General features: G+C 40.6%; 1 protein-coding gene across 2 annotated transcripts in view; it reads right to left on the reverse strand.

The window, feature by feature from the left end:
• The window catches only part of rnf20 (ring finger protein 20), a 32,430-nt gene extending 7,725 nt beyond the window's left edge, over positions 1-24,705 (reverse strand). The window contains exons 1-16 of one of the 2 annotated variants that reach the window (XM_003216625.4): positions 24,548-24,705; positions 22,872-23,040; positions 22,553-22,720; positions 21,265-21,412; positions 20,245-20,427; positions 17,936-18,054; positions 17,047-17,193; positions 14,990-15,067; positions 14,759-14,878; positions 11,554-11,733; positions 9,835-9,970; positions 8,586-8,707; positions 5,693-6,093; positions 4,030-4,147; positions 1,937-2,086; positions 107-319 (exon numbers count right to left, since the gene is read on the reverse strand). In XM_003216625.4, the coding sequence (XP_003216673.1) occupies positions 107-319; positions 1,937-2,086; positions 4,030-4,147; positions 5,693-6,093; positions 8,586-8,707; positions 9,835-9,970; positions 11,554-11,733; positions 14,759-14,878; positions 14,990-15,067; positions 17,047-17,193; positions 17,936-18,054; positions 20,245-20,427; positions 21,265-21,412; positions 22,553-22,720; positions 22,872-23,000 (2,412 nt within the window). In that variant the 5' untranslated portion in view covers positions 23,001-23,040; positions 24,548-24,705. Of the gene's footprint in view, positions 1-106; positions 320-1,936; positions 2,087-4,029; positions 4,148-5,692; positions 6,118-8,585; positions 8,708-9,834; positions 9,971-11,553; positions 11,734-14,758; positions 14,879-14,989; positions 15,068-17,046; positions 17,194-17,935; positions 18,055-20,244; positions 20,428-21,264; positions 21,413-22,552; positions 22,721-22,871; positions 23,041-24,547 lie in introns of both variants that reach the window. The other variant, XM_008103508.3, reaches the window with a different exon arrangement.
• Positions 24,706-24,805: the final 100 nt, after the last annotated feature.

The following is a 24,805-nucleotide window of genomic DNA, read 5'->3' on the forward strand; positions in this document are numbered from 1 at the left end:
AATTGCACATATGGGCGCAGGAGACTCCATATGTGCAGATTTCACAAATGACCATTCAAAGAAATATGGTTACAGGTAAGCAACCCATCCTTCTCTTCTTGCTCACCTGCGTCTTCAAGGTAAGGACCTGGTCTGCCAACTCCTCCTTCTCCTCCTTTAGAAGTTTGTGGATCTGGTTGGATTTGATGCGTTCTGACATGAGCTTGAAGTTGGCATCATCCTTCTCTCTCAGCTGCTGCATCAGGCGAATATTCTGCTCTTGCATGTCCTCAAAGGCTTGGCCCGTCACATCCATTTCGGAAAGGAGTGCTTCTTCTTCCTGTAAATGTTGGGAATTATAGCTGGCTGTTACACCAGGGATTACCTTAATCTGTTTGAATTAAAGCACCCCTAAAAATGCAAGACTGTGTGATCCCTGGCTTAAATAACAGAGAGAGTGGTGTTGAGCTGCAAGCTGAGAAGAGAAAAAAAGTTATAGAGATAGAATCTAGTTCCCCTTCACTTCCCCGTTCTTGTCATGCACTAAGAAAAGGGTCAGACAAAACAAAACAAAAATCCAAACAAAGATGTAAAATTTTAAAAATATATATTTACTGACAGAACTTGTGTAAGATACAGGTTAAAGTTGTTTAGGTAGGATGAAAGATGGATTGCTGTATATACTCGAAGATAAGCCGAGTTTTCCAGCACTTTTTTTGAGCTGAAAAAGCCTCCCTCGGCTTATAACGGAGTCAAGGTCAGGCAGCGGAGCCTGGAGGCCATTGCTTGCAATATATGATATATTTCTCTCCCCTCCTCCCCTCCCATAACAGTGTGTTTTCTTTTCTGGTCAAAAGGGAGGGAAGGAGGGAAAGGAGATATTTCATGTCCTCCTTGTCTGTATAGCTGTCTTTCAGACCCACCCAATTTCCTGGCTTTTTTGTGTTATCTAAATGTATTGACTTTATATGCACATTTTTGTTCCCTTGGAAATGTTCACAGGCCTTTGCAAGCCCTATAGATCTATAAATATGTTTCTATATATGCATGTTTCTCCTGAAGCCTTTGCAAACAAAATATATCAATTAAACATAAACACATTGTATTTACTATAGTAGCACCTACTTTGTGGAACGTGATTGCTCCAATTAACAAATAGGCTGCAAACTTTATTTTTATGCAGTTGAAAATGCAACACATTTCTCTAGCCTTCAAGTTTACCACATATTGTATAGTTAGTGTTCTTGTATTGATTTTACAATTTTAATCATTATTATTATTATTATTATTATTATTATTATTATTATTATTATTATTATTATTTGAAACACAAGGAGTCTTTGCAATTCAATCTTTAAATCCTCATATCGTGTTAGCTTTTCCAGTTGTTTCTCCTCAATCCTGCTGTCACCTGGGATTGCAACATCAACAATCCATACTTTGTTTTTTTACATGATCATGAGGTCAGTAGTATTGTGCTCCAAAACTCTGTCTGTCTGAATTCGGAAGTCCCAGAGTAGCTTGACATGTTCATTCTCTGTAACTTTTTCCAGCTTGTGATCCCACCAGTTCTTTGTCACAGGCAGGGTATTTGTGGCACAAGTTCCAATTAATCATCTGAGCAACGGTGTTATGTCTCTGCTTGTAATCTGTCTGTGTGATCTTCTTGCAGCAGATTATTATTATTATTATTATTATTATTATTATTATTATTATTATTATTATTATTACATTTATTTCCCGCTTCTCCTTGCACTTCTCCTTGTAGCTCAAGGAGGGGTACATCGTTAAAACAGAGAGATAAACCACTAATAAATACAAGATACACAAGGTTATAGTTAAAATGCACAAGCTAAAATAGATTTATTTCTTTATAATTGTTGAATGTATATCACTTTGAAATCTTTAGATTTATATGCATAACTTACATGTAAGCTTTCTTATAGATGCTTCTCACCTGCTTAGCCATGGCTAGTTTCTTCTGTAAGTATTCTATCTGCTCCTCCACTGCCCGGATTTTCCGTAGGGCATCCTCATCAGCCATTTTTTTGCTTTCTTTCTTCTCCTTGTCCTCAAGATCTCTTACTCGTTGCCTTAACTCTTCCAACTGTGGTGAGGAGAATTAATTGTGCAAAAAAGAGAATGAATTTACAACTGAAGAAACTGAATTAGAAACCAACCACCCTTCTTTTAAAAAGTAGTGATTTACTAAAGGGGTTCAACAGAATTTCCCTACAAATCCTTCCATTTGGAAAATTTACGATTTCAAGGAACTAAATTCTGGGTCTTCAGTCATAGAGTTGGAAGAGACCTTGTGGGCCATCCAGTCCAACCCCCTGCCAAGAAGCAGGAAAACTGCATTCAAAGCACCCCCAACAGATGGCCATCCGGAGCCTCCACCAAACTCAGAGAGTTCCATTGCTTTACAGCTCTCACAGTTAGGAAGTTATAACTGTGGGTCAAATAAAAAGGGACAAGTTTAACATAGTACTCAACAAAATTCTATTCTCCACAGAAGTTTTTTGTGTTTCACTAAAGGGAAAAATTAGATCTTTACACCAATCAAAGGCATTTCTAAATTTCTTTCATCTCACTATACTACTCTCAAACACAGCCAATCTCAATCTGACTTCAAAAGTTAGGCAGGGTTGGGCCTCATTAGAATTTGGAAGGAAGACCACTAGGGATCTCCAACTGTGTCTAAGAAATAATTTCCTTAAAATCTTGAAAAATGACTGCCAGGCAGAATTCACAAACTTCTTCTAGAAAGGTTTAAGGTAGTGATGGCGAATCTTTTAGAGACGGAGTGCCCAAACTGCAATCCAAAACCCACTTGTTTATTGCAAAGTGCCAACACTGCAATTTAGCCTGAATACTGAGGTTTTAATTTACAAAAAAAACAACTCATACTGCTATTGTAGTTGTTGGTATTATTACACAAAGGATGGTGGCCATCTGTTTGGGGAGATTTGATTGTGCTTTTCCTGCATGGTGGAAGGGAATGCATGGTAACTGGGGTTGCTGCTTATTATTATTATTATTATTATTATTATTATTATTATTATTATTGTTGTTGTTATTATTATTAGATACACAACAAAATCAGTGCACAGCAAAGCAGATCACTGTGCTGGCTGTTGTACTGGATCACATACTGGACACTTTCTTTTCTACATACTATGTGATGTATCGGCGAATAATGTGTGCAGATCTGAGTAGGGTGGCCTTTTGCAGGTGACAGATGGTAATTTTGCCAGCACCGATTGGTTTTAAGTGCTGACCAAGATCTTTAGGCACTCCACTCAGTGTGCCGATCACCACTGGGACCACTATTATTATTATTACTATTACTATTATCACAAAGGCCAGGTGGCCATCTGTTTGGGGTACTTTGATTGTGCTTTTCCTGCATGGCAAAAAGCGGTGGACTGGATGGTCCCTTGGGATCTCTTCCAACTCTAGGATACTATGATTGTGCTTTGCCTGAACACAAAAGGAGGTTGGACTGCATGGCCCCTTGGGATCCCAAGCTAACCCCCACTAGGAGCTGAGGTGAAGAGAAAAGCAGGAGTATGAGGGTGCATCTACATTGTCAAATGAATGCAGTTTGGCATTACTGTATTTTCTTCCTCAGTGCTTCCTATAGCAGTATTCCCACCTCCTTCTCCAGCAGGATGCTTAAAAGGACAGCGCCTACACAGCAGGGATGAAAGGGTCTCCAGCAGAATGAATGCAGCCTGGTACCTCTTGAACTGCCATGGCTCAAAGCTAGGGATAAGTCCTAGGAGTTGTAATTTTGCAAGATATTTACCCTTTCTCTGGTGCCTACCCAAACTCCAACTGGGGATTTATCTGGAGGGAAGGCTGGGAAAGAGATGAAGGGAGGAAAGCCCTGAAGTAAGGCGGTTCTGAGTGCCCTCCCCTGGCATGCGTGCCATAGGTTCACCACTACTGGTCTAAGGCATCTTCCTATATTTCTTTGTTCCTATATCTGGCAGAGACAATATAAATAATATAATGCACAGAATACACCACAGCAATCATGGATACCTCAGCTTTGGCCTTCTTTTCAGCTGCCATCAGTTGAACTTTATCTCTTTGCTCTTTGGGAGCAGAGCGGTACATATCCAAAAGCAACTTCATTTCTTTCTGGCTTTCTTGAGCCTTCCTAAGTGGGGTGAAAGACAAGACATGTTTCAAAAGACAAAATAGGATACCATCCAAATCCGCAACTATTCTCCTACCACCTTACAGCTGAAACATGTTATCAGCATTGTATCTTGAAACATCATAAGGGACAACAGGGAGAGAACCAGAAACTTCTATATTATGTATCACTGAAGCTACACAGATCAATACTGCTCTCTTGTGATCAGAACAGGATTATCAAGGGGAAATATTTCTCCCTCACTGAAAATTTCAACAAATGAGAGGGTTATTGTTCCCAGGGAAAAAGAAGAAGCACCAAGTCTCCATCCTCAAAACCGGCTAACAAAAACTGTCTGCTTTCACATGTCACGAACCTCATCTTCACCCTATTTTTTATTACCCATCTCTCCTTTTGGCTTGAGGCAGGCCACAACATAGTTAAATGCATCTTTCTCTGTTCTCAAGATGAGCAGCTATGCCTCCCCATTGAATCTTGAAGCTGGCTAACAAATAATAGTTAATATCTGGGGATGCTACAAGCCCAAGACAGAATACAAGAAGCAACATCCTAGTTCACCATCACATCATATGTGAACCTGGTTATTGATGGTTTTTTTTTTCTCCAGCATTACAACTTGTTAACAATGTGTTGTCGAAGGCTTTCATGGCCGGGATCACAGGGTTGTTGTATGTCTTTCGGGCTGTGTGGCCATGTTCCAGAAGTATTAACTTGTTAACAATTTGTTAACTTAGACTAGAACTACAAGATTGCTACCTAGAGGTATATCTACACTGTAGAATGAATGCTTTAACTGCCACTGCTCAATGCAATGGATTTGTAGTTTGGTGATGCACTAGAACGTTTTGGCAGAGAAAGGTAAAGATCTTGTAAAACTACAGTATTGAGCTGTGGCAGTTAAAGTAGTGTCAAACTGCATTAATGCACCCTGGCATAGGGTGAGTGATAAAAGCCCATCCTACCAATGTTTTATAATCTTCACAAACACCAACTTCATTTCCAAGTCCATCATGATATGAGTTTTGATCTTTCAGGTCTTTGATGTTTGGGATCCAACTTAGACAAAGAACCATCTCCTTTACAGATAAACGAACCCAGTCCTCCTGGCTAATTCAAGTATATAATTCTGAATAATGCTCACAATATACTGATAATTTTTCAAGATCAAAGGCCCAAATATAGCACAGCCCAACAAAAACAATTCCTTGATGTCTTTGATTTTTAGGCCTGTTGCTAGGATTATTTAGGGCGCTGACTCAGAAAATTGCATTGGATAGACCGCATCAGCTCTAGTTTCTTAGATACGGTTATCATGCTTTTCTATAGGCAAGTAGATGGCGACTGGTGTTTTGCATTTGTTCTGTATCTCAAAAACTAGAGCTGATAAGGGAAAACTAGTGCCATTTTTTTTTAATCATCAAGTCAAATATACCCAGAAACAGAGCTAACGTCCAATAGGACACCAATATGTGTGTTAGCCTGTGGTATTATTTTTTGTCACAGGAACAGGACATTACTACTCCAAAGGGAATACAATTATCTTACTTAAGATCAGCCTTCAACTGCTTGACCAGTTCTGCTTCCTTTTTCCTTCCATCGTCATGCTTTCCTTTGTCCTTCTCTTTGCCCGATTCCCTCTCCTTCTCAGATTCCTTCTGCTTTTGCTTCTCTCGCTCTCTTTCCTTTTCCTTCTCTTTCTCTCGCTCTCGCTCCTTTTCCTTCTCTTTCTCCTTTTCACGCTCCCTCTCTTTTTCCCGTCTTTCGCGCTCCCGCTCCTCTTCATCCCGCCTCGCCTTGGTTTCAGAGGCATCTTCAAAAGGTCCCTTGGAGGCTACAGGATGCGAGGAAGGATCGTCCGGTTCCTGTTTGATTTCAGGAGGCTCTTCTTTGGCCTCTTCAGTACTTGACTGAGAGTGGAGAAGCGCACTCCCACTACGGGAACGGGTCTGGAAAGGATTAGCACAAAACATCTAATATTTGTCAGATGCTTTTCCACAAGGATTTTTAATTGACTTCTATTGTTTTTTGGCTTGACTGATTTTTACAGCCTCTGCTACTAAATTCCAAGAAGCATGCTTTTAAAATCCAAGTGTACATTTTCTGAAAAAACATGAAATGTCCTGTTTCCTTTTTTAAATCATTTTTATTCATTATATAGTCAACAAATCTACAATCACTCCATAGACTTTTTTTACAATATTTTTATTGTTTCAACTTTACAATAGTTTGCTTACATTTAGTTTCCATTAGAGCTCAAATTTATGCACACTTCATTTCCATGCAACATTGCTTTTTATGTGCACCCTCTCACTCCATACACTATCAATGTAAATACATCAAACACCCCAAAACATTACCAATATTCTTCAAACACCTTCAGTGTAGTCTCATCATATTCATTGTCTACTCATAGTATTCTTAACCACAAATACATAATGGTTTTGGCATAAAATAAAATATTTGCTGCACTAAAAATGCTCTGGTTACCCTGATTAGAATTTTTTTCCAGAAAAACCCACAATTCCTTAATATAAATTATTATAAAGTCTAGAGGTATCAAGCAAAAAGATGCTGAGTCAGGTTTAAGGTATTGATTTGTTTTCTAATGCTCTCAGAGGCTGGTGGACAGCAGTGTTGACTATCCATTGGACCTTGAGGGCCAAACCTCATTATAAATTTAAATTTGCTTAAGCCACAAATTTCTACTAGATCAGTAGTAGTCAAGGAGCCCTCGGTGGTGCAGTGAGTTAAACCCTTGTGTTGGCAGGACTGATGACTTGAAAGTTGAGTTGCTGACCAGAAGATAGCCAGTTCAAATCTAACCCGAGGAGAGCGCAGATGAGCTCCCTATGTCAGCTCCATCCGGGGACATGAGAGAAGCTCCCACAAGGATGGTAAAAACATCAAAAACATCTGGGTGTACCCTGAGCAATGTCCTTGCGGACAGCCAATTCTCTCACACCAGAAGCAACTTGCAGTTTCTCAAGTCGTTCCTGACACAAAAAGTGGTTCTCCTGTAGGTCCCCAGGTGTTTTGGCCTACAACTCCCAGAAATCCCAGCCAGTTTACCATCTGTTAGGACTTCTGGGAGTTGAAGGCCAAAACATCTGGGGACCCACAGGTTGGGAACCACTGTATTGGATAGACTTCCTTTAAAAAAGAAAGAAAGAAAGAAAGAAAACATTTCTTTGCAATACTCTCCCTAAGCCACCTAAGTTGAACATTATTACCAAAAAAAAGGAAATCAAACTTTTTTGCCTTCTGGGCCCTTGAGGATTTAAAATGGCGTTGGAGGCCACATGCAGAATGCAGGCCACAGTTTCTTTGCCTCTTGCTCTGTACAGTTCAGGACCAAGCCATCTAAGAGACAGGTTTCTTCTCTATAAATCATCCCAGTCCTTATATTCAGGAATGGGGAGGTGTCTTTGTTTACTAGAACTTAGGCCCCATCTATACTAACCAATTATTGTGGCTCCAAGTTATCTCGGAAGTGCAGTGACCACAAAATGCATGCCACCAAAGTGGGCTACAGTGGGGATTACAGTATATACAGCACATTAAAGAAAGTTGCAGGAAAGTCTGAGTTAATCCCTGTAATGTGCTGCAGCAGATCCCGATATATATCCCATGGTAAAATAGGCTCTGCAGAATATTGAACACATTGCAGACATACACCCTTGCTGGAGCACCTTGGAACATTTGGAACAAGAGAGTGAGAGGGCTGCTGAAAAATGTTCCAAGAGCATGGCTGACTAGCAAAGAGCAAATTGAGCCCCACTGATTATCTCCACACCTGTTCCCCCCCCCCCCCATTTTTTTAAAACCTCCTATGCTTCTGGAGCGCTGATGCACACCTTTCCTGGAAATAAGGGAAAACCTGAAGAGCAGTTTGAAGTCAGGTCTTATGGTTAATGTAATCACCCCCCTGGCCTCAAATCAGTTCCAGACCTGTCAGTCTAACCTTCTGCACAGTGAGACTGGTTCCAAGCTGCACTACAGTCCCCATCTGGATGTGCCTTAGTAAGAGAGCGCAATGGCTCCAGTACAGAGAGGGTCTCCCCTTTTAGGGGTCTCTCAAGGCAGAATACCCCCCCCCCCACTATGATAAGGCTCCACAGGTAGACTATTTTGGCTCCCAACTGAAGATTTTTTACTAACTGTTAACACAATCACTGGTTTTCAACAAGTGGCCTTTGGTGAACTTTCTTGTTCTGTTACTTTATTATTTTAGTTTTAATAAATAATAATAAACTTTTATTTATAGACTGCCCTATCTCCCTGAAGGGACTCAGGGCGGCTTCCAACATATGGCAATTATTCAATACCAAAAGAACCTCCTTGAATATACCTGTCACCTTTTTCCAAAACATACACACTTCGAAATACAAGCCCTGTTTCCATTTTTTCCATGTTCCCTTTATTCCTTCCCCTTCCTTACCTTGCTCAAGTCAGACTGAGCCTCTCTTAGCTTCCGTTTGTACCGCAGCACTTCCCCTTTCAACTGGTGGTTGTGGTTCTGGAGACTGCTGATGAGGTGCCGCATCTCACGATTAATGGGACCTATTTTTTAAAAAACCACAGAATCATGGAGTTGGAAGAAACCGCACAGGCTATTCAGTCCAACTCCATTCTTCCATGCAGGAAAACCACAATCAAAGCACCTCTGGTAGATAACCATCCAGTTTGTTTAAAAGCCTTCAAAGAAGGAACCTCCATTGCAATCCATGGCAGAGAGTTCCACTGCTGAAAAGCTCTTACGGTCAGAAAGTTCTTCCTAATGTTCAAGTGGAAACTCCTTTCCTATAATTTGAACCCACTTCTCTGAGTCCTAGTCTCCAGGACAGCAGAAAAGCCTGCTCCCTCTTCTTTATGACATCCTTTCAGTCACACAAGATCAGCTACATTACACCACACAAACCTTTCTCTGTGCATTTGAACCCAGGAACTGCCATCCTCCAACAGACTGTGGATGGCCCATTGTGTCCAACCACTGAAGAGCAATTCCTGCTTCATACCAGAAGTTAAGAGTTTGAGATGATACCAAAAAAAGTGTGGTGTGGAACCAGGGCTCAGAGGGTTGAAATGCCAGAACATTTTGGCTAAGGCTACAAGAACCTTCCCCACAAAATGTCCTGCTCCTTCTGAGGTTTAGGGGATGTGGACAATCTTGACAAAAATATTGCTGCAATCCAAATTGTTTGGGAATGGGTTTAGTCTTACAAGTGTTGTATGAAAAAAGGTTAGCACAGACAGTCCCTGCATTACAAACATGATAGGTAAGTTTGTTCTTAAGTTGAATTTGTATGTAAGTCAGAACACATACATTTTTAAGTGCATCTCCAATCAAATATATGTATTCTTTTGGTTTTGAATAGCACAGGGAAGAGTTAAGTCCACTGTAATGTTTCATTTGCTGTCTGTGCCCATTTAGAAAATTTCACCACACTTTCTGTCCCTGTAACAATTGGATTCTGATTTTTTTTTTGTTTATTGCAGAAACAAAGTTTGGTGCTAAAGCTTCAGTGAAGTCACTTTTTTCCATAACTTTTCTAGGAATGAATTTTCCTTCCTAGGAGTAGATTTCTCTCATTTCTTCTTGTCTCACACCCTGTTTGTAACTAAGAGTCAGATGTAAGTTAGATGTATGTAACTCAGGAACTGCCTGTACAGAACTTGGCACAAAGTACCTGCTTGTTCATTGGCTGCAAGTGTCTGCTCAAATTCAATCCGTAGCATCTCGTATTCCTTGCGGACCTGGGCAAGAGTGTCTTCCAGCTGGATAACCTCAGTTCGCAATTTCTTATGCAGGCTGACTTCATCCCTCTGGCAAGAGAAAATAGTGAAATCTGTTTTCTGCACAGAAATGTTGTGCACATGCAAATCTGCATGTGAGAATCTGTTCTCTTTATGCACATAATGGATTTTGATAATTGAGCAATTTTCTACCACTTCTCACAATAAAAAGAAAAATTGAGTTTACATGTTATTTCTTGTGAAAATCAAATTAACGAAGATTTACATCAGACTAACATTGAACACAGAGGTAGCAGGGATACTGATTGCCTTTTTTCCGTGAATTATTTGGATGTCAAGGTTTAGGACAGCAGCAGGCAATTTTAACCATGGGATAAAAGGCTGAAGCAGAACACAGGTGCTCTTTCGCAGTAAATGTACATACAGAAATTCAACACATTCTGAAGACTAAAAGGAGCAGCTAATGTTTCATTCCTCTTGTGGTCTTTGGACCAGATGGCAGTGATGCATTGGATTCTACATTGTAGAATTAGTACAGTTTGACACCACTACAATGGCTCAATGCTATGAAATTCTGGTTTTTGTAGCTTTGTAAAACATCAGCACTCTTCAGCAGAGAAAGCTAAAAACCTAGTAAAATTACAATTCCCATGATTCCATATCATGGACCCATAGCAGTTAATAGCATTAATTCTACAGTGCAGACGCATCCTCAGACATGGAGCTGTGGCTTCTACAGACTCAGCTGAAGCATCAGGAAAGACAGATCTGCACCAAAATGGTTTAACCGAAAGAGCCATACCATGTGATTCTACAGATAGTTCCAAGATATTGTACAAAGGGACTCCCTCTATCTTTCCATCTCTCTCTCACACACACATACACTCAGAGAAAAAACATTTAAGGATTTTTTTTTATCACTCACAAAGAGTCAGAAAGAATTCAAACCATTCTGGAGCTGGAAAGATTTGTATTTTTAAAAACGTTTTTCCCCTGTCATAAGTCATGTCTGACTCTGGAGGTTGATACTCATCTCCATTTCTAAGCCAAAGAGCCAGTGTTGTCCATAGATAACTCCAAGGTCATGTGGCCAGCCTGACTGCATGGAGTGTCGTTACCTTTCCGCAGAAGCGGTACCTGTTTATCTACTCACCTTTGTATGTTTTCAAACTGCTAGACTGGCAGAAGCTGAGGCTAACAGCGGGAGCTCATTCCGCTCCCTGGATTTGAGCCGCCAACCTTTTGGTCAGCAAGTTCAGCAGCTCAGCAGTTTAAGCCGCTGCGCCAACACAGGCTCCCTAGATTTGTATACTGGCACGGAAATGTGAAGTTACCTTCCCATGGTAGGTGACAGTTACCGAAATTGGAGAAATACTTTATTGTTTTGTTACATTTATGTTCCACCTTTTTCCCAAGAAGTTCAAGGTCGTTTCCATAGTCCTCCCTTCACTGTTATCCCATCCACCCACTCCAACACATTCGGCTAACAAAGGTTACCAATTGTTGTACTTCTTTACCTACATTGGTGGGAAAGTAGGTTCTCTGCAGACTATTACAAGCACTGCTAGTACCAATGTTCCCTTGAGACATGCATAAAACACACACCTGGATCAAAGTTAAAAGTGATCAGAACAATGGGAATATGATTTTACCTCAATGAGCTCCACCTGACGCTGATGGGTACCTCGGGTGCCATGAAGCAGAGTACGGGCTTCATCGAGCTGTGATTTCAATTGGAGACTCTCATTGTAGAGAACGGAGAACTGGGACTGCATGCAGCGGTATTCAGGGGTGTCCTTCACCACTTCTTCTACTGCCCGTCTCAGGTCCACCTGGATAATAGCACAAAAGGGAGCTGTGAGGAAACAGGCTCTCAAAGAGAAGGAACTAAGATTGCAGTGATAAGCCCTTTGTATCAACTGAGATTTGGTTTCAGGCCCCCTCACTTCTCTCATGGATACCAAAATCCATAGATGCTCAAGTCCCACTATATTAAATGACCAAAAAAATCATGCCACTTATATAAAATAACAAAATCGAAGTTTGCTTTTTGAATTTTGTTTTGAGGTAGGTATTTTAAAGCTATGGATGAATGAATCTGTAACAACAGAGGGCGAACAGTAGAAGTAAAATGATACTGAATCTCAGCACCACCTTGAATGTTTTCAAAACATGGATAACATGGTTAACTCTGTGGATATGGAGGGTGATACGTATGAATATTCTGAATTCCACCCATCTCCACAAGCAAAGCTAACTGTAAATTCTAATTGTTGGACTAAACTGTGCACTCATGGCTATGATCATGCAAAATATTTTACACTTGGAGTGGGCAAAATGAGGGTGACCAATAGAGCTGTGGATCGTTATCAGTTGGCAGCATTTCAGAAACAAAGATACCTGAGATTATATCTGAACATGCCAACACATTTACAATACATAAGAGTGCTGTAAATCTAAACAAGAGTATTGCAAATCTAAGTAAGGCCTTCAACACTGCAAAAACAACAGAGCAGTTGTCAACAAGCCCAATGGAAGCTCCAATGGAAAGTTGTTCAGGTTTTGGTTACTTCTTTGCAACTTCATTTTGTGAAGCTGTTCAATGGCAGTATATCCCTTTCTTGGTTTAATAAAATGCAACTGTTTGTTGTTGACCTAAGCAACCCAAAAGATAGTTGCATTTATCAAGTAAGAAATTTAGGTACCACTATGTGGGGAGGCTAATTTAACTAATTTACAACACCATAAAAATTGTCCAGCAGTGTTTGGAATGAGGAAGTCGGCATCACAGTGGATGATGAAGCAGCTGCTCCCCCTGTGGCCGGAATCGAGTATACCCTCAGCAAGCTGAAAGCTGGAGAAGGTTAAATTGCCTCTGCGTCTCTTTCTCTATGTCTCTATGATAAACAGGCTTACAAATTACCAACAACAGGCGCTTTCAGAGATTCCACACTATACACAATGCTGGGTTCATGCTCTTTCTTGGAAGTAAGATAGTTGCAGCCAGTACTGGGCTCTAGCCTTGCTGCTAATTTATAGCCCTGAACTTTCCAGCACAGCTGAACGTAGGGCAAGGTCTGATTGCTCCGCTTTTTCTCTGCTAGCCTAGCTGACCTCCTTCTGCCCTCTTTCTCCCTTCATTCGCCCCTGTTAGATTGCTTTCTTGATTTTGTGTTGTACTGTATATTTTATCAATTGTATTGGTTAATTGTAGTATGATTTGCTGTTTTTTATATTTTGTTATATTGTATTGTCCTGGGCAAGGCCCCATGTAAGCCGCCCCGAGTCCCCGTTGGGGAGATGGTGGCGGGGTATAAATAAAGTATTATTATTATTATTATTATTATTATTATATGGCATTGAATGTTTGCCTTGTATGTGTACATTGTGATCCGCCCTGAGTCCCCTTTGGGGTGAGAAGGGTGGAATATAAATACTGTAAATAAATAAATAAATAAATAATAAACTTCCAATTTTACAAAGAAACACTGGTTGAAGTCTTGCAGAAATCAACTGAAGGAAGCTGGGAGAAATTTAATGGGGTACAAGTTGGTCCTGAGTCAGCTACCTTGCTAAAGCTAAGCCAGGTGTTGCTAAGCCAGGTGTTTCCAATTCAAAGGTACATTCAGCAAATAACCAGTATTATCCCTCTGATTGCAGTCCGTTTGTGCAATCTTCTTGCAGCAGCTGAGTATGTGATCCATCGTTTTGTCTGCTTCCGTGCAGAGTCTACATTTGGAATCTGTCGTTGATTTTTCAATTCTGGCTTTGACAGCATTTGTTCTAATTGCTTGTTCTTGGGCTGCAAAAATCAGGCCCCTGGGTCTTTTTCAAAGTTCCATTTGTGAGCCACATCCATGTTTTTTCCTTGTCAATTTTGCTCTCAATTTTTTCCAGGAACTTTCCATTGAGAGCCTTCTTTTGCCAGTTTTCTCTTCTGCTCTGTATTGTATTTTTATGGTATTCACTCTCTGTCTTTTGCACTTTAAGCAATTTTCTACTATTGACTTCCATCAATGTTGGTTTTTGACTTCCTTTCACATAATCTGCCAGTGCATGTTTCTCTTCTTCTACCGTTTGTTTCACTTGCAGAAGCCCTCTGCCTCCTGATTTTCTGGGCATGTAAAGCCTGTCGACATCACTACGTGGGTGTAATAGGTAGTAGATTGTCATCAGTTTTCTTGTTTTTCTGCCCAAATCATCATCATCATCATATTTATACATTCAGGAAAGTCAGGTGCTCTTTTCAGGGATAGTGTTGAGTTGGCAGAGAAAAAAATGTGTAGCACCTTTCTAGTAAGGTGATCTCAGACTCTAGACTGGCCTAATCTACTCAACCTGCTAAGTGTGATTTTCTGGCAAGAAAGCCTCAATGGGGTTTGTTGTCTCAGATGGGATTTTGTCTATGGTTGAGTGCCACCAGTAGTCTTTGCTGGAATACCTGAGTGTGTAGGCATGCCTTCAAGTCACCTGTCAATTTATGGCAATCTCACGAATATCGTAGTTTTCTTAGGCAAGGAATACCCAGGGATGATATTCTTCTCTGAAATCTAACCTACAGTACCTGGTATTCGTTGGCAGTCTCCCATCGAAGTACTAACCAGTGCTGACCCCGTTTGATTTGCAAGATCAGGCATTTAAGCTTTGTACATATGAATTTATCTGCACATGTGCCTTCATGTCCAAAAAAAAATGGCTGGGCTCCATCCTTTCTGCTCTTGCTATATTGCCTACAAAGTCTTAAGTCTTACAAACACCATCCTTTCCAGATGCACAAATTAAGTGAATCTCCAACATTTGTCTAGAACAACAAAATAAGCATTCTGAAGAATTTGGCAAACATTTGTTGGCGTATACCTTTAACTTGTCATTCTGAGTTGTCACCTCCTCTAGATCTTGACGCAATTTTTCCAACTCACTCAAGCGATTTTGGGCCAGCTCCTGATTTTCCTCCAGTTCGGCATTCATCTCCTCAAACTACAAACAGCAAAAAAGCAGGAATTTGGAGTCAAACCTTGCCATTTTTATTCATCTTCACAGCTATTATTTCTGATTTCATTTGCAAGTTCCCACAGTCTCCTAGTTTACCTTTCGAGAGTTGATGGTAATAGTCCCGCCATAGAGATTGCTGCCTGCACCATATACCTTGTAGCCTTTTGAGTTCACCTGCAAAGAGGACACTTATTGAGATGAAGCAAACAGATTTATTGAAGCACACTATACAGAATACAATTAGAGCATTTCCTAACCAAAATGGCCAATAATTCCATCAAAGTTCTTTCCAAGGACTCTAAAGCCCATCTGACAGAGGCACCACCCACTCCACGTTGTTAGCCTGATCTGTGCCAAGTTATTGATTTATTGATGTACTACATTAATATTAGTGTAGTGGTTTGAATGTTGGACAAGGATACTGGGAAACTAATAGATTTTAATGAACTCGTAGTAGAAATGTGACTCTGGAAAACAGAGTATCAATCCTTGCTCAGCCATGGAAACTCACTGATCGGTCCTTGGCAAGTCATATCTTCTCAGCCCCAAAGGAAGGGAAGGGCAACTTCCTTTGAATAAATTCTGCCAAGAAAACTCCACGATAGGCTAACTTCAGAGTCAATATGAATCAGAAATGTCTTGAAAACACGGAAACATTATGGTATCCACTGGCCTTTGGTTCCAAGACCCTCTATATCCTCCCTTTTCTCTCTATAAAAGAGACTCAAAGCGGCTCACAAGAAAACCAATACATCAATATCCAGAGATACTCAAGTCCTATTATATATAATAGTGCAGCAAAACAGTGTCCCTTACATTAAATGGCAAAATCAAAGCTCGTTTCTGGAATTTGTTTTAAAGAATATTTTCAAGTCATGAATGTTTCCATGGCTGCAGAATCTGTGGATATCAAGGGCTGGCTGTACTGAATTGATAAGTATTATATCATGGCCAATGGTTCGGAAAGCTGCAGAAAGATCCAACTGAATGTATGTTCCCCATCTAATGTTACAAATCATTAGGAAAGGAAATCTAACCTGTATCTGGCTTGAGGTCACCTTAAACAGATTTTAAGCAAATTGATCAAATGTTTGCTGGCTGATCAGCAGCACTGTCGATAACTCAGACAGTTAGTACAAGAATGTGCCATCATGCACTCACTTTAGATGAGTCATGGGCAAACTCTGGCTGTGTTATGGATGTCAACTCCTGCAATTCCTAACAGCCAGTACACTGGCTGGGATTTCTGGAAGTTGAAGTCCAAAACACCTGAAGGGTTGCACATGCCCGCTTTAAAGCATAGTTATAAATGTTAAAAAAGGAAAATATGTTCTGCGGAGTATTGACATCAGAACCCAGTCACACCATCTGTGATTTTTGTGCAGTCCTGTGGGATTTGTCACATGTACTGATCCAGTGTTGTGTAATGATTTAAGCATTGGGCTACAATGGGTTTGAATCTCCACTCCACTGAGTGACCTCAGACAACTCTTAGTTTTGGAAAACCATGTGATTGAGTCACCATAAGTCGAACACAATTTGAAAGCACACAACAACAAACTGATTGGTTTGTAATTGTAATGATTCTATTTAAGAACAGAGTTTAGCAAAATGTTCTTCAAGGATCAAACCAATGGCAGGTCTACCAGGCAAAAAATACGCAATGCTATTACTCCTGGCTCACCAGAGCTGTTCTCACCACCCATTTCATGGTTCTCGGGGTTCATTTCTTCTCTTTTTTTCCTTGCTTTTATTTTACTTCTAAGCTGATAATTTTATTTTTTTCAAGTTTTTCTACCTGCGCTGTTTTCCTCTTCACTTCTAACCAGGTCTCACATTATAGCGTTTTATTATTTCCATTTTTAAAATGGTATTGTCCTTCAAAGGGGGTGCTTTGAATGCGATTTCCTGCTTCTTAGCAGGGGGTTGGACTAGATGGCCCATGTGGTCTCTTCCAACTCTACTATTCTATGATTCTATGATTTTATGATTCAAAGGAATGGCTTCATTTTCATTAATACACACTTTTAGGGAGGGGTGCAAGAAACAGACTTCAGATCCATTAGTAAAACGTACAAGCTTTCCAATGACAAAACTGTGCCAACATTTTCCAGCGTTGCTCCAACTCCTAGACCAACAGCTGCTTTACTTACTCGTTCCAAAACATCTGCCAGGTGCCTGTTGAGACGCTGTTCCCGCTTACGGATTTTATCAATGTCCCATTGCAAGTCATCTATCATGGTCTCCAGCACAGATACACGAGACTCTGCCGCCTCTACTTTCCCTTGCAATTTGGAGAACTGCAGCCAAATAAGAACAGGGAGAAAAACACAAACTGTGTATTAAAAGTATTCTTCACAATTGCTCATAGAACAACGAACAAATTCTGAATATTTGTTCATTGATTCAACATTTTTTAAAGCCAAAGACTTTAAGGTCACTGCATGCCAGTAATTTCAAACTGAGTTCTGCAAGGACAGATTTTTGGTTTGGTTAACAACTGAATTTCCCTTACTTCTCCATACCAGTGTCTTTCAATAAATCCCTCTCTTTTCTCAATAAATGAGAAAAGATGGCTACGCCACTGGGGGCTCCTTATATTTTTGGTAAACGTCAGGTTTAATAAGAACCTTCCCTATCAGTTTGTACCTAGTCTCAAACGGGTCTTCTACTCCTAGAAGGAAAGAAATGTAAAATATTTCTATGAATTACGATTATTACAGTAGGCTCCACTGATGATATGTCCAAGTTTCATTTTCTATCTGCTTTACATCCACCATTACATCTTCCCTACTCAGAACCACACATTTCTTCTTTTTAAGAACAAGAAAATTTTGAGGCAGACATTCAGGACAGCAATTGGAGGCCTCAGTCGCTGGGAGGACTCTTTCAACGTGAACACTCTCAGCCCAAGTGCTACAGCACTCATTCTGCATACATATTCGTCTATCACCTTCTTGGTCCAATAAAAACACAAGCACACATTTTCAGCCCCAGAACTCAGCTGGACTGCATGATTTCTTTAACATCCTTTTCTTTTACCTCTTGAGACATGGAGCGGTGTTTTTCCTGAAGCAAATCAGCCAGTTCCTGAAGCCGCCTGTTCTCACATGTTAGGTAAGAATTCAGCTCTTGGACAGCTTCTTCCATCAGAGAAATATCTAAAAAGAAAAGAGAAATTGATGCGTCAAATAGAAGTCCAGCACCAAAATTCAGTACTGGCTAAGCTAGTGTTTCCAAAAACTTTGATCCTCCTGAGGTTTTGGACTTTGACTCCTAAAACACCAAGCTGTTGGCTAGGTTAGTTGGGACACTTGAGAATGGAAGTCCCAAACACCTGAAGGATCAAAGTTTGGGAACCACTGGGCTAAGCAATTCAGTAACTTTTGTAATCTCAGTGGTTTTCTGCTTTTTTAAAAACCACATTTCTAGATCTTTAGACTTCAAAAAAGTAGAAATAATGCACAGTAATCTTTCTTTCATAAATTTCAAATTGCAGAGTGTCTAATAAAGTTAACAAATAAAGATTTCTGCACCCCACATAGTGTTCTCATGTCCAGAGTGTGCATAGATTAAACTGCATTATATGATCAGTGCAGACTCATATAATGCAGTTTAACTGCTTTGAACTGGATTATATTACCATAATTTGAGCTGGCCATTATAATGGCAGTGTCGATGGGGCCTAGGACTAAAGACAACATGAAAAATAGAAGGCTAGCACACAAAAACAGCTCTAGAACAGAGTTAGGCCACAATGACTATCCTAGGGCCCTTCAAACAGGCCCTATATCCCAGGAACTGATCCCAGGTTTTCTGTTTATCCCAGATTATCTAGCAGTGTGGACTCACATAATACAGTTTAAAGCAGAAAACCTGGGATTAAATCCTGGGTTAGAGGGCTTGTCTGGAAGGGCTCGTAATCAATTAACACTGTAGCAGGGAATATTGGAATAAAAGCAATTATTCTAAGTGAAGAGAGATAATTCGCAATCTGACTTTTGGACAAACCATCAGTTGTCAAACAATGGCTGAGATTCTCCCAGCTGTGACATTTACTAATAGTACTATGTGGAGGTCTATGTTCTTCTGAAAGACTGTGGGTTGAAGGCAAACACAGGGAAACCTACATTTCTCCAGTAACTATTAAACCCTCATCAGACCCAGTTAGTGTAGCCAACAACAATGGGCGATCAAAATTATAGCCTAAAATAATTTTCAATTTACCCCATCACTAGCAACTTAAGATGGTCAGAATGATTGAAGACCCTTCCACCCAGCCATATAACCCAAAATATCAAGGCAGAAAATCCCACAATATCTGCTTTGAACTGGGATATCCGAGTCCACACTGCCATATATTCCAATACAAAGTAGACAATGTGGGATTTTATCCAGCTGTGTGGAAGGAGCCATAGTGATTCCCATCTACACAGCAATTGTAATCCATTTTGAAGTGGATTAAGAGAGGGTGTCCTGATGACGTGTCCCCTCCATGCAAGCTCCAACTTGCATCTACCCTGAAACTTCATGTTAAAAAGATTCATCAAATATCCCAATTCTAGTTAAAAGATCAGTTTCTTGCCTTCTGTATCTAAACAAGGCACAGAAGGAGCAAATATGGAAGGAGGAACACAAATGCAAACAGCAGTTCAAGCAGCGAAGGAACAATAAGGCTGCTGCACAGCCCAGCCCAAGAAGAAAAAAGGAAGACTACTCCTGTTGGCCCAGATTTTACCTTGCTTTCACCAGCTCTAAGCAATCATTGGTGCAGCTCTTTGCCAGGAGGTAAAGGAAAAATTAAATAAAACTTCTAAGGGTTGTAGAGAAGTATTTAATCTGGATCAGAATATGGATTTCAAAGATCTAGAGGGTGTGTAAACTGTCTTTCAACCTTCCCCATTTGGCGAGGGGGGGGGGGGGGGGAGGTTGGTAGTTCCTGTGATAATCCACATATACACAGATCTCTTAAATTCACATTCTGCTCTGGATTAAATAACTGTGTGGAAGCAAACTGAGCAGCACACTCTCAACCCCAAAAAAGACCAGGATTGGTTTCTCTTAAGTTCACTGTAAATCAGAGTGACATGAAGGCACACAACAACATACAACGATTTATGTCACCTATTCCTTTCCATTCACTATAAAGTACTGGATTGCAAGAAGAACTTGTACTACTAATCACAACATAATTGGCAAATCAACCTCAAGATATATTTACTAACAACAGTCTAATCTCAAAGGGAATTGATGCCATATAATTAAAAAAAGCTATTCACATACAGATTTTTAAAAATCCTGATAATGGAATGTCCTCAAATTTAACCTCAGCTGGAAAGGACATGCCATACCTCCGCTGTTCAGCTTCTGGGTCAGGACATCCACTCTCTCCTGAAGTTTGTCATACATGGTCACAATCTGAGTGACTGCCCGGCGGGAAGACTCCACACGTTCCTGTAGCTGAGATTCCATTTCTTCACTGGTGCTGCTGGCCAAAGTGGCCAGAAAGGAGAATGCAGGCTCAAATGTCTCTCCTAGCAAAAGACAGTGCAAGAACAAGGCCATGAGGGCATGCAGCTCATCTCCCAAGAACTCTAGGTGCAATTAAAATGCCACCTCTTTCAGCTCGTGAGTAATGCGTGGTACAGGAGATGCATGACAGCTCAAACTATATAAGCCATTTTTGGTACAGGAGGTTTAAGAAATCCTATAAACATTCATCTCCATCCCTGGCAGTAAAAATACAACAATCAAATAAATAACAAGCAACTTGCTGCTCTTTTAAGATGTGCAAAATAAGTTATTTGAGATTGACACCTCACTCGACATAATGTTTTGAAAAATTAGTATGATGCCTTTTTTAATCGTTTTAAATCCCTTTACAGGTCAAACATCCTTTATCCATAACACTTGGGACCAGAAGTGTTTTGGATTTCAGATTTTTTTCAAATTTTGAAATCCCTGTACTGTATATGCCTACAAAATGAAGTATCTTGGAAATGGAAACAAAATCTAAACACAAAATTAATTTATGTTGCATATACATCTCTTAAATATAGCTTCAAGGTAATTACACATACATTTTTAAATATAATTTTTGGCATGAAACGTTTTTGTACACTGAGCCATCAGAAAAGCAAAGGTGCTACTATCTCAGCCACTCAGGTGGATGACTTTGAAGTATTTTGGATTTTGGAATTCCAGATAAGGGATGCTCAACCTGTATTTTTTAATTCATTGAACTTTTTTTTTCAATTAATGGGTCCCATTTGGAAGGAAAATGAGATACAGATAAAGCAATTAAATATATAGTGTTACATTACAGAAAAAGTACACACTAATCACAAAGGAGCCAGAATCAAAAGACTTACCTCTCTCCCTCTCATCTTTGCGCTCCTGGTTGCTGTCTGAATCAGGTTCGGGTTCTGGCACCACCAGGGCTTTACGTTCTGAGAGGAGGTCTCCAAGGCTTTGATCCAAGTCATAGCGTTTCAAAATGATGCGAATGTTCTCATCAAACTTAAGGGAGCAAACAAAAATATCTATACTTACTTTTGAAGAAGACAGGAGTAAATAAAATGAAGAAGAATGGAGTAAATAAAATTAAAGGAACGAGCATTCCTTCGTGCACCTATCAGTCACCTTAATATCCCAAGAGCTTAATCAAGAATCCATACATGGCTCTTCTTTTCCCCACCTGACCTTCCCAAAAATCCTGAAGAATCATTGAGGTGGAAGAGACCACAGAGCACTCAGTCCAACATCCTGCCTGCCCAACAATCAAAACATCCCAACAGAGGGTCATTCAGTTTCTGCTTAAAAACCTCCAGAGAAGGGAGAATCCATCCCACTTCCAAACAGCATATTCCACTGTTGAATAGCTCCTGCTATCAGGAAGTTATTCCTAAAGTTCAAGTGGAATCTCTTTTCATAGAATCACAGAATAATAGACTTGGAAGAGATCACATTTCCTTCTGCAATTTGAATCCATTGCTCCATGTCCTAGTCTCTAGAACAGCAGAAAATTAGCTTGCCCCCTCCTCAATGTGACATCCATTCAAATATTTAAACATGACTCTCATGTCCCTTATTAGCCTTCTTTTCTTCAAGCTAACCATACCCAGCTCCCTCAGCCGTTCCTCACAGGACAGAGGTACCAAACTTGCAGCCCTCGAAATGTTTGGGCCTCCAACTCCCACAACCCCTAGCCAGTTTGTCGAATAGTAAGGAATTCTGGGAGATAAAGTCCAAAACACATGGAGGTCCACAGGTTTGACAACACTGTCATAGGGCTTGGTTTCCAAACCTTTTATTATTTTGGTTGCCCTTCTCTGAACTTATTCTAGCTTTCAAATCTCATCCTTGGGTTGTGGCACTCAGAACTGAACAGATGAGGTGTGATCAAAGCAGAATAGGGTAGGACTATGAATTCCTTCAATCCCTACACTCTATACTGCTACTGGTGTAGCCTAGAATCACAGTGGCTTTTTTAGTTACTGCATCACACTGTTGACTCATGTAAGTTAAGTCAGTCAGACTCAGAAAGTATGTGACTGGTCTAAGAAAACTCATTAGATTTCATACATCTCCCAAGACCCAATTCAATGCATTGTAACTGCCACATTGAATCTCAGCATCAAGGGGAATAAAGCAACAGACCTGACTCCAGTAGCGGTTGACAATCAACAGCGAGGCATCATCGGTGGCCTGCCGTCGTTCCAGCTTCTCAATGTGTTCACGCAGCTCATCCTCAATAGCTTGTCGCTGGTCCAGCATCTCCGCCAGCTTCCGATTCTTGGTCTGGAGAGTGCGGATGTCTAATTCCTCCTGAAAACACAACACCATCAACACAGGCTCATCTTACGCTTTATTCTCTCTCAGATGATAAGCTACGATCTGGGCTACCTGGCATTGGACAATGAGAGGGATGGGTAATTATTAAGACAGGAAGGAAAGAAGGGCAAAAAGAAACACAAACCGTTGAGGAGACACCCCCAAGCTTAATGGTCTCTACAGTGGTCCCCGAGTCCTCAACGCTGGCTTTCTTTTCTGGAAGCCCCGAGGGACTGGCCTCTGCAGCCATGCGCTTGTTCCCAATCCCAGACATGGCAGCTCCAGGCAGAGAGTGGTGCCTCTCCAAGCTGCTCCTGAAACAGAGAGGATGTAGTTCAACTGGACTGGATGTTTCATGATGTATAAAATAATTATAATACATTTTATTTCTTACTCACCTCTCCTCATTTCATCATTAAAACATTCAATAAAATACATACAGGTAGCCCCGATGTTACAAACAAGATAGGTTCTGTAGGTTTGTCCTTAAGTTGAATTTGTATGCAAGTTGGAACAGGTGCATTTTTAAGTGTAAGTCCAGCCATCTATCTATCTTTGGATAGCATAGGAAAGAGCTAACAACCATGTGATGTTTGTTATGCTATCTGTGCCCCTATTCAGAAGATATCACCTCACTTTCTGTCCCTGGAAACCTTTTATTCACTATTTGCATGAAGAAGAGAAGGGCTTACCAATTCTGAGTTTTGAAGAATAAATGAATGTTTTTTTGTTAATGTTATAATACGAGAAAATAGTTAGTAAAGAGGGGTCTAGAGAGTGAAGCATATAATATTAGCTTTCTTTGTGACTAGATTGGGATAGACCTATCTCCCCGCTCCACTGTTTTTCACCCCCTTTTTTTCTTTTTTCCTTTTTTTCCAAGAGAATGATGTTTAAAAAGAGAGAGTGCAAATAAAAGCAATGTTACATGGAAATGAGGTATGTATAAATATGAGCACCAATGGAAACTAAGTATAAGCAAATTATTATAAAGTTTAAATAATAAAAAAAATTGGGGAGAAATATACACATATTAAAATACACAGAACAAAGGTTAAAATATGACAGACCACAGGATTGGACGTTAACATTTACAGTTGTTTTTTTAAAAAAAAAACTGACTCAAAATAGGTCTGCTGGCTGAGATAGGTCTTCAGTCGTGTCTTAAAATTTGACAGCTGATTTAGGGCCCTTCCACAAAGTCATATAAACCAGAATATCAAGGCAGATAATCCACAATATCAGTTTTGAACTGGGCTATCTGAGTCCACACTACCATATAACCCGGTTCAAAATGTGGGATTTTACACAGTTATGTGGAGTTGTCTAAAGGCCTCTAGGATCCCTTCCACACTGCCCCTATATTCCAGGATCTGATCCCAGATTATCTTTTTATCCCAGATTATCTGGCAGTGAAGACTCATATAAAGCAGATAATCTGGGATCAGATCCTGGGATATAATAATAATAATTATAAAATAATATAGGGCAGTGATCTTCTGCAGGATGGGTAAACAATAAAGATGGGTACAGGCAGAGTCTCCAGTGCAGGCCTGGGCAAGCTTGGACCCTCCAGGTGTTTTGGACTTCAACTCCCACAATTCCTAACAGCCTACCGGCTGTTAGGAATTGTGGGAGTTGAAGTCCAAAACAACTGGAGGGCCCCAGCTTGCCCATGCCTGCTCCAGTGGGCCCTGGATATCTACTGGGATTTGGTCCCAGGATCCACCAGCGAATACCAAAATCCGTAGAGGCCCCATTCTGTATAATAGCATAGTGAATTGCATAGTAGGGGGCCCTTATATTAAAACGAATACTTGCTTATTTCGGGGATATTTCCCGACTGTCCCTGGATCCTCCCTCTTCCTCTTCGCCCCAAAGAGGCCTCCCTTCCCTTGCGCGGAGGGGGGGTCTGCGCATGCTCAGAGGGATGCCACCACAGTTCGACGGCCCAGAAACACGCCTCCCTCGCCCTGCGCAGATCAACCGCTGCTTCCGTGGACACCCGCAGCAGCTCAGCCAATCAGCTCTCTTTCCGCCTTTCCTTTCGAATCCCGCCCCTTTCGTCGAAACAGTGGC

Source organism: Anolis carolinensis, chromosome 2 (genome assembly GCF_035594765.1).
Source record: "Anolis carolinensis isolate JA03-04 chromosome 2, rAnoCar3.1.pri, whole genome shotgun sequence".
Taxonomy (NCBI): domain Eukaryota; kingdom Metazoa; phylum Chordata; class Lepidosauria; order Squamata; family Dactyloidae; genus Anolis; species Anolis carolinensis.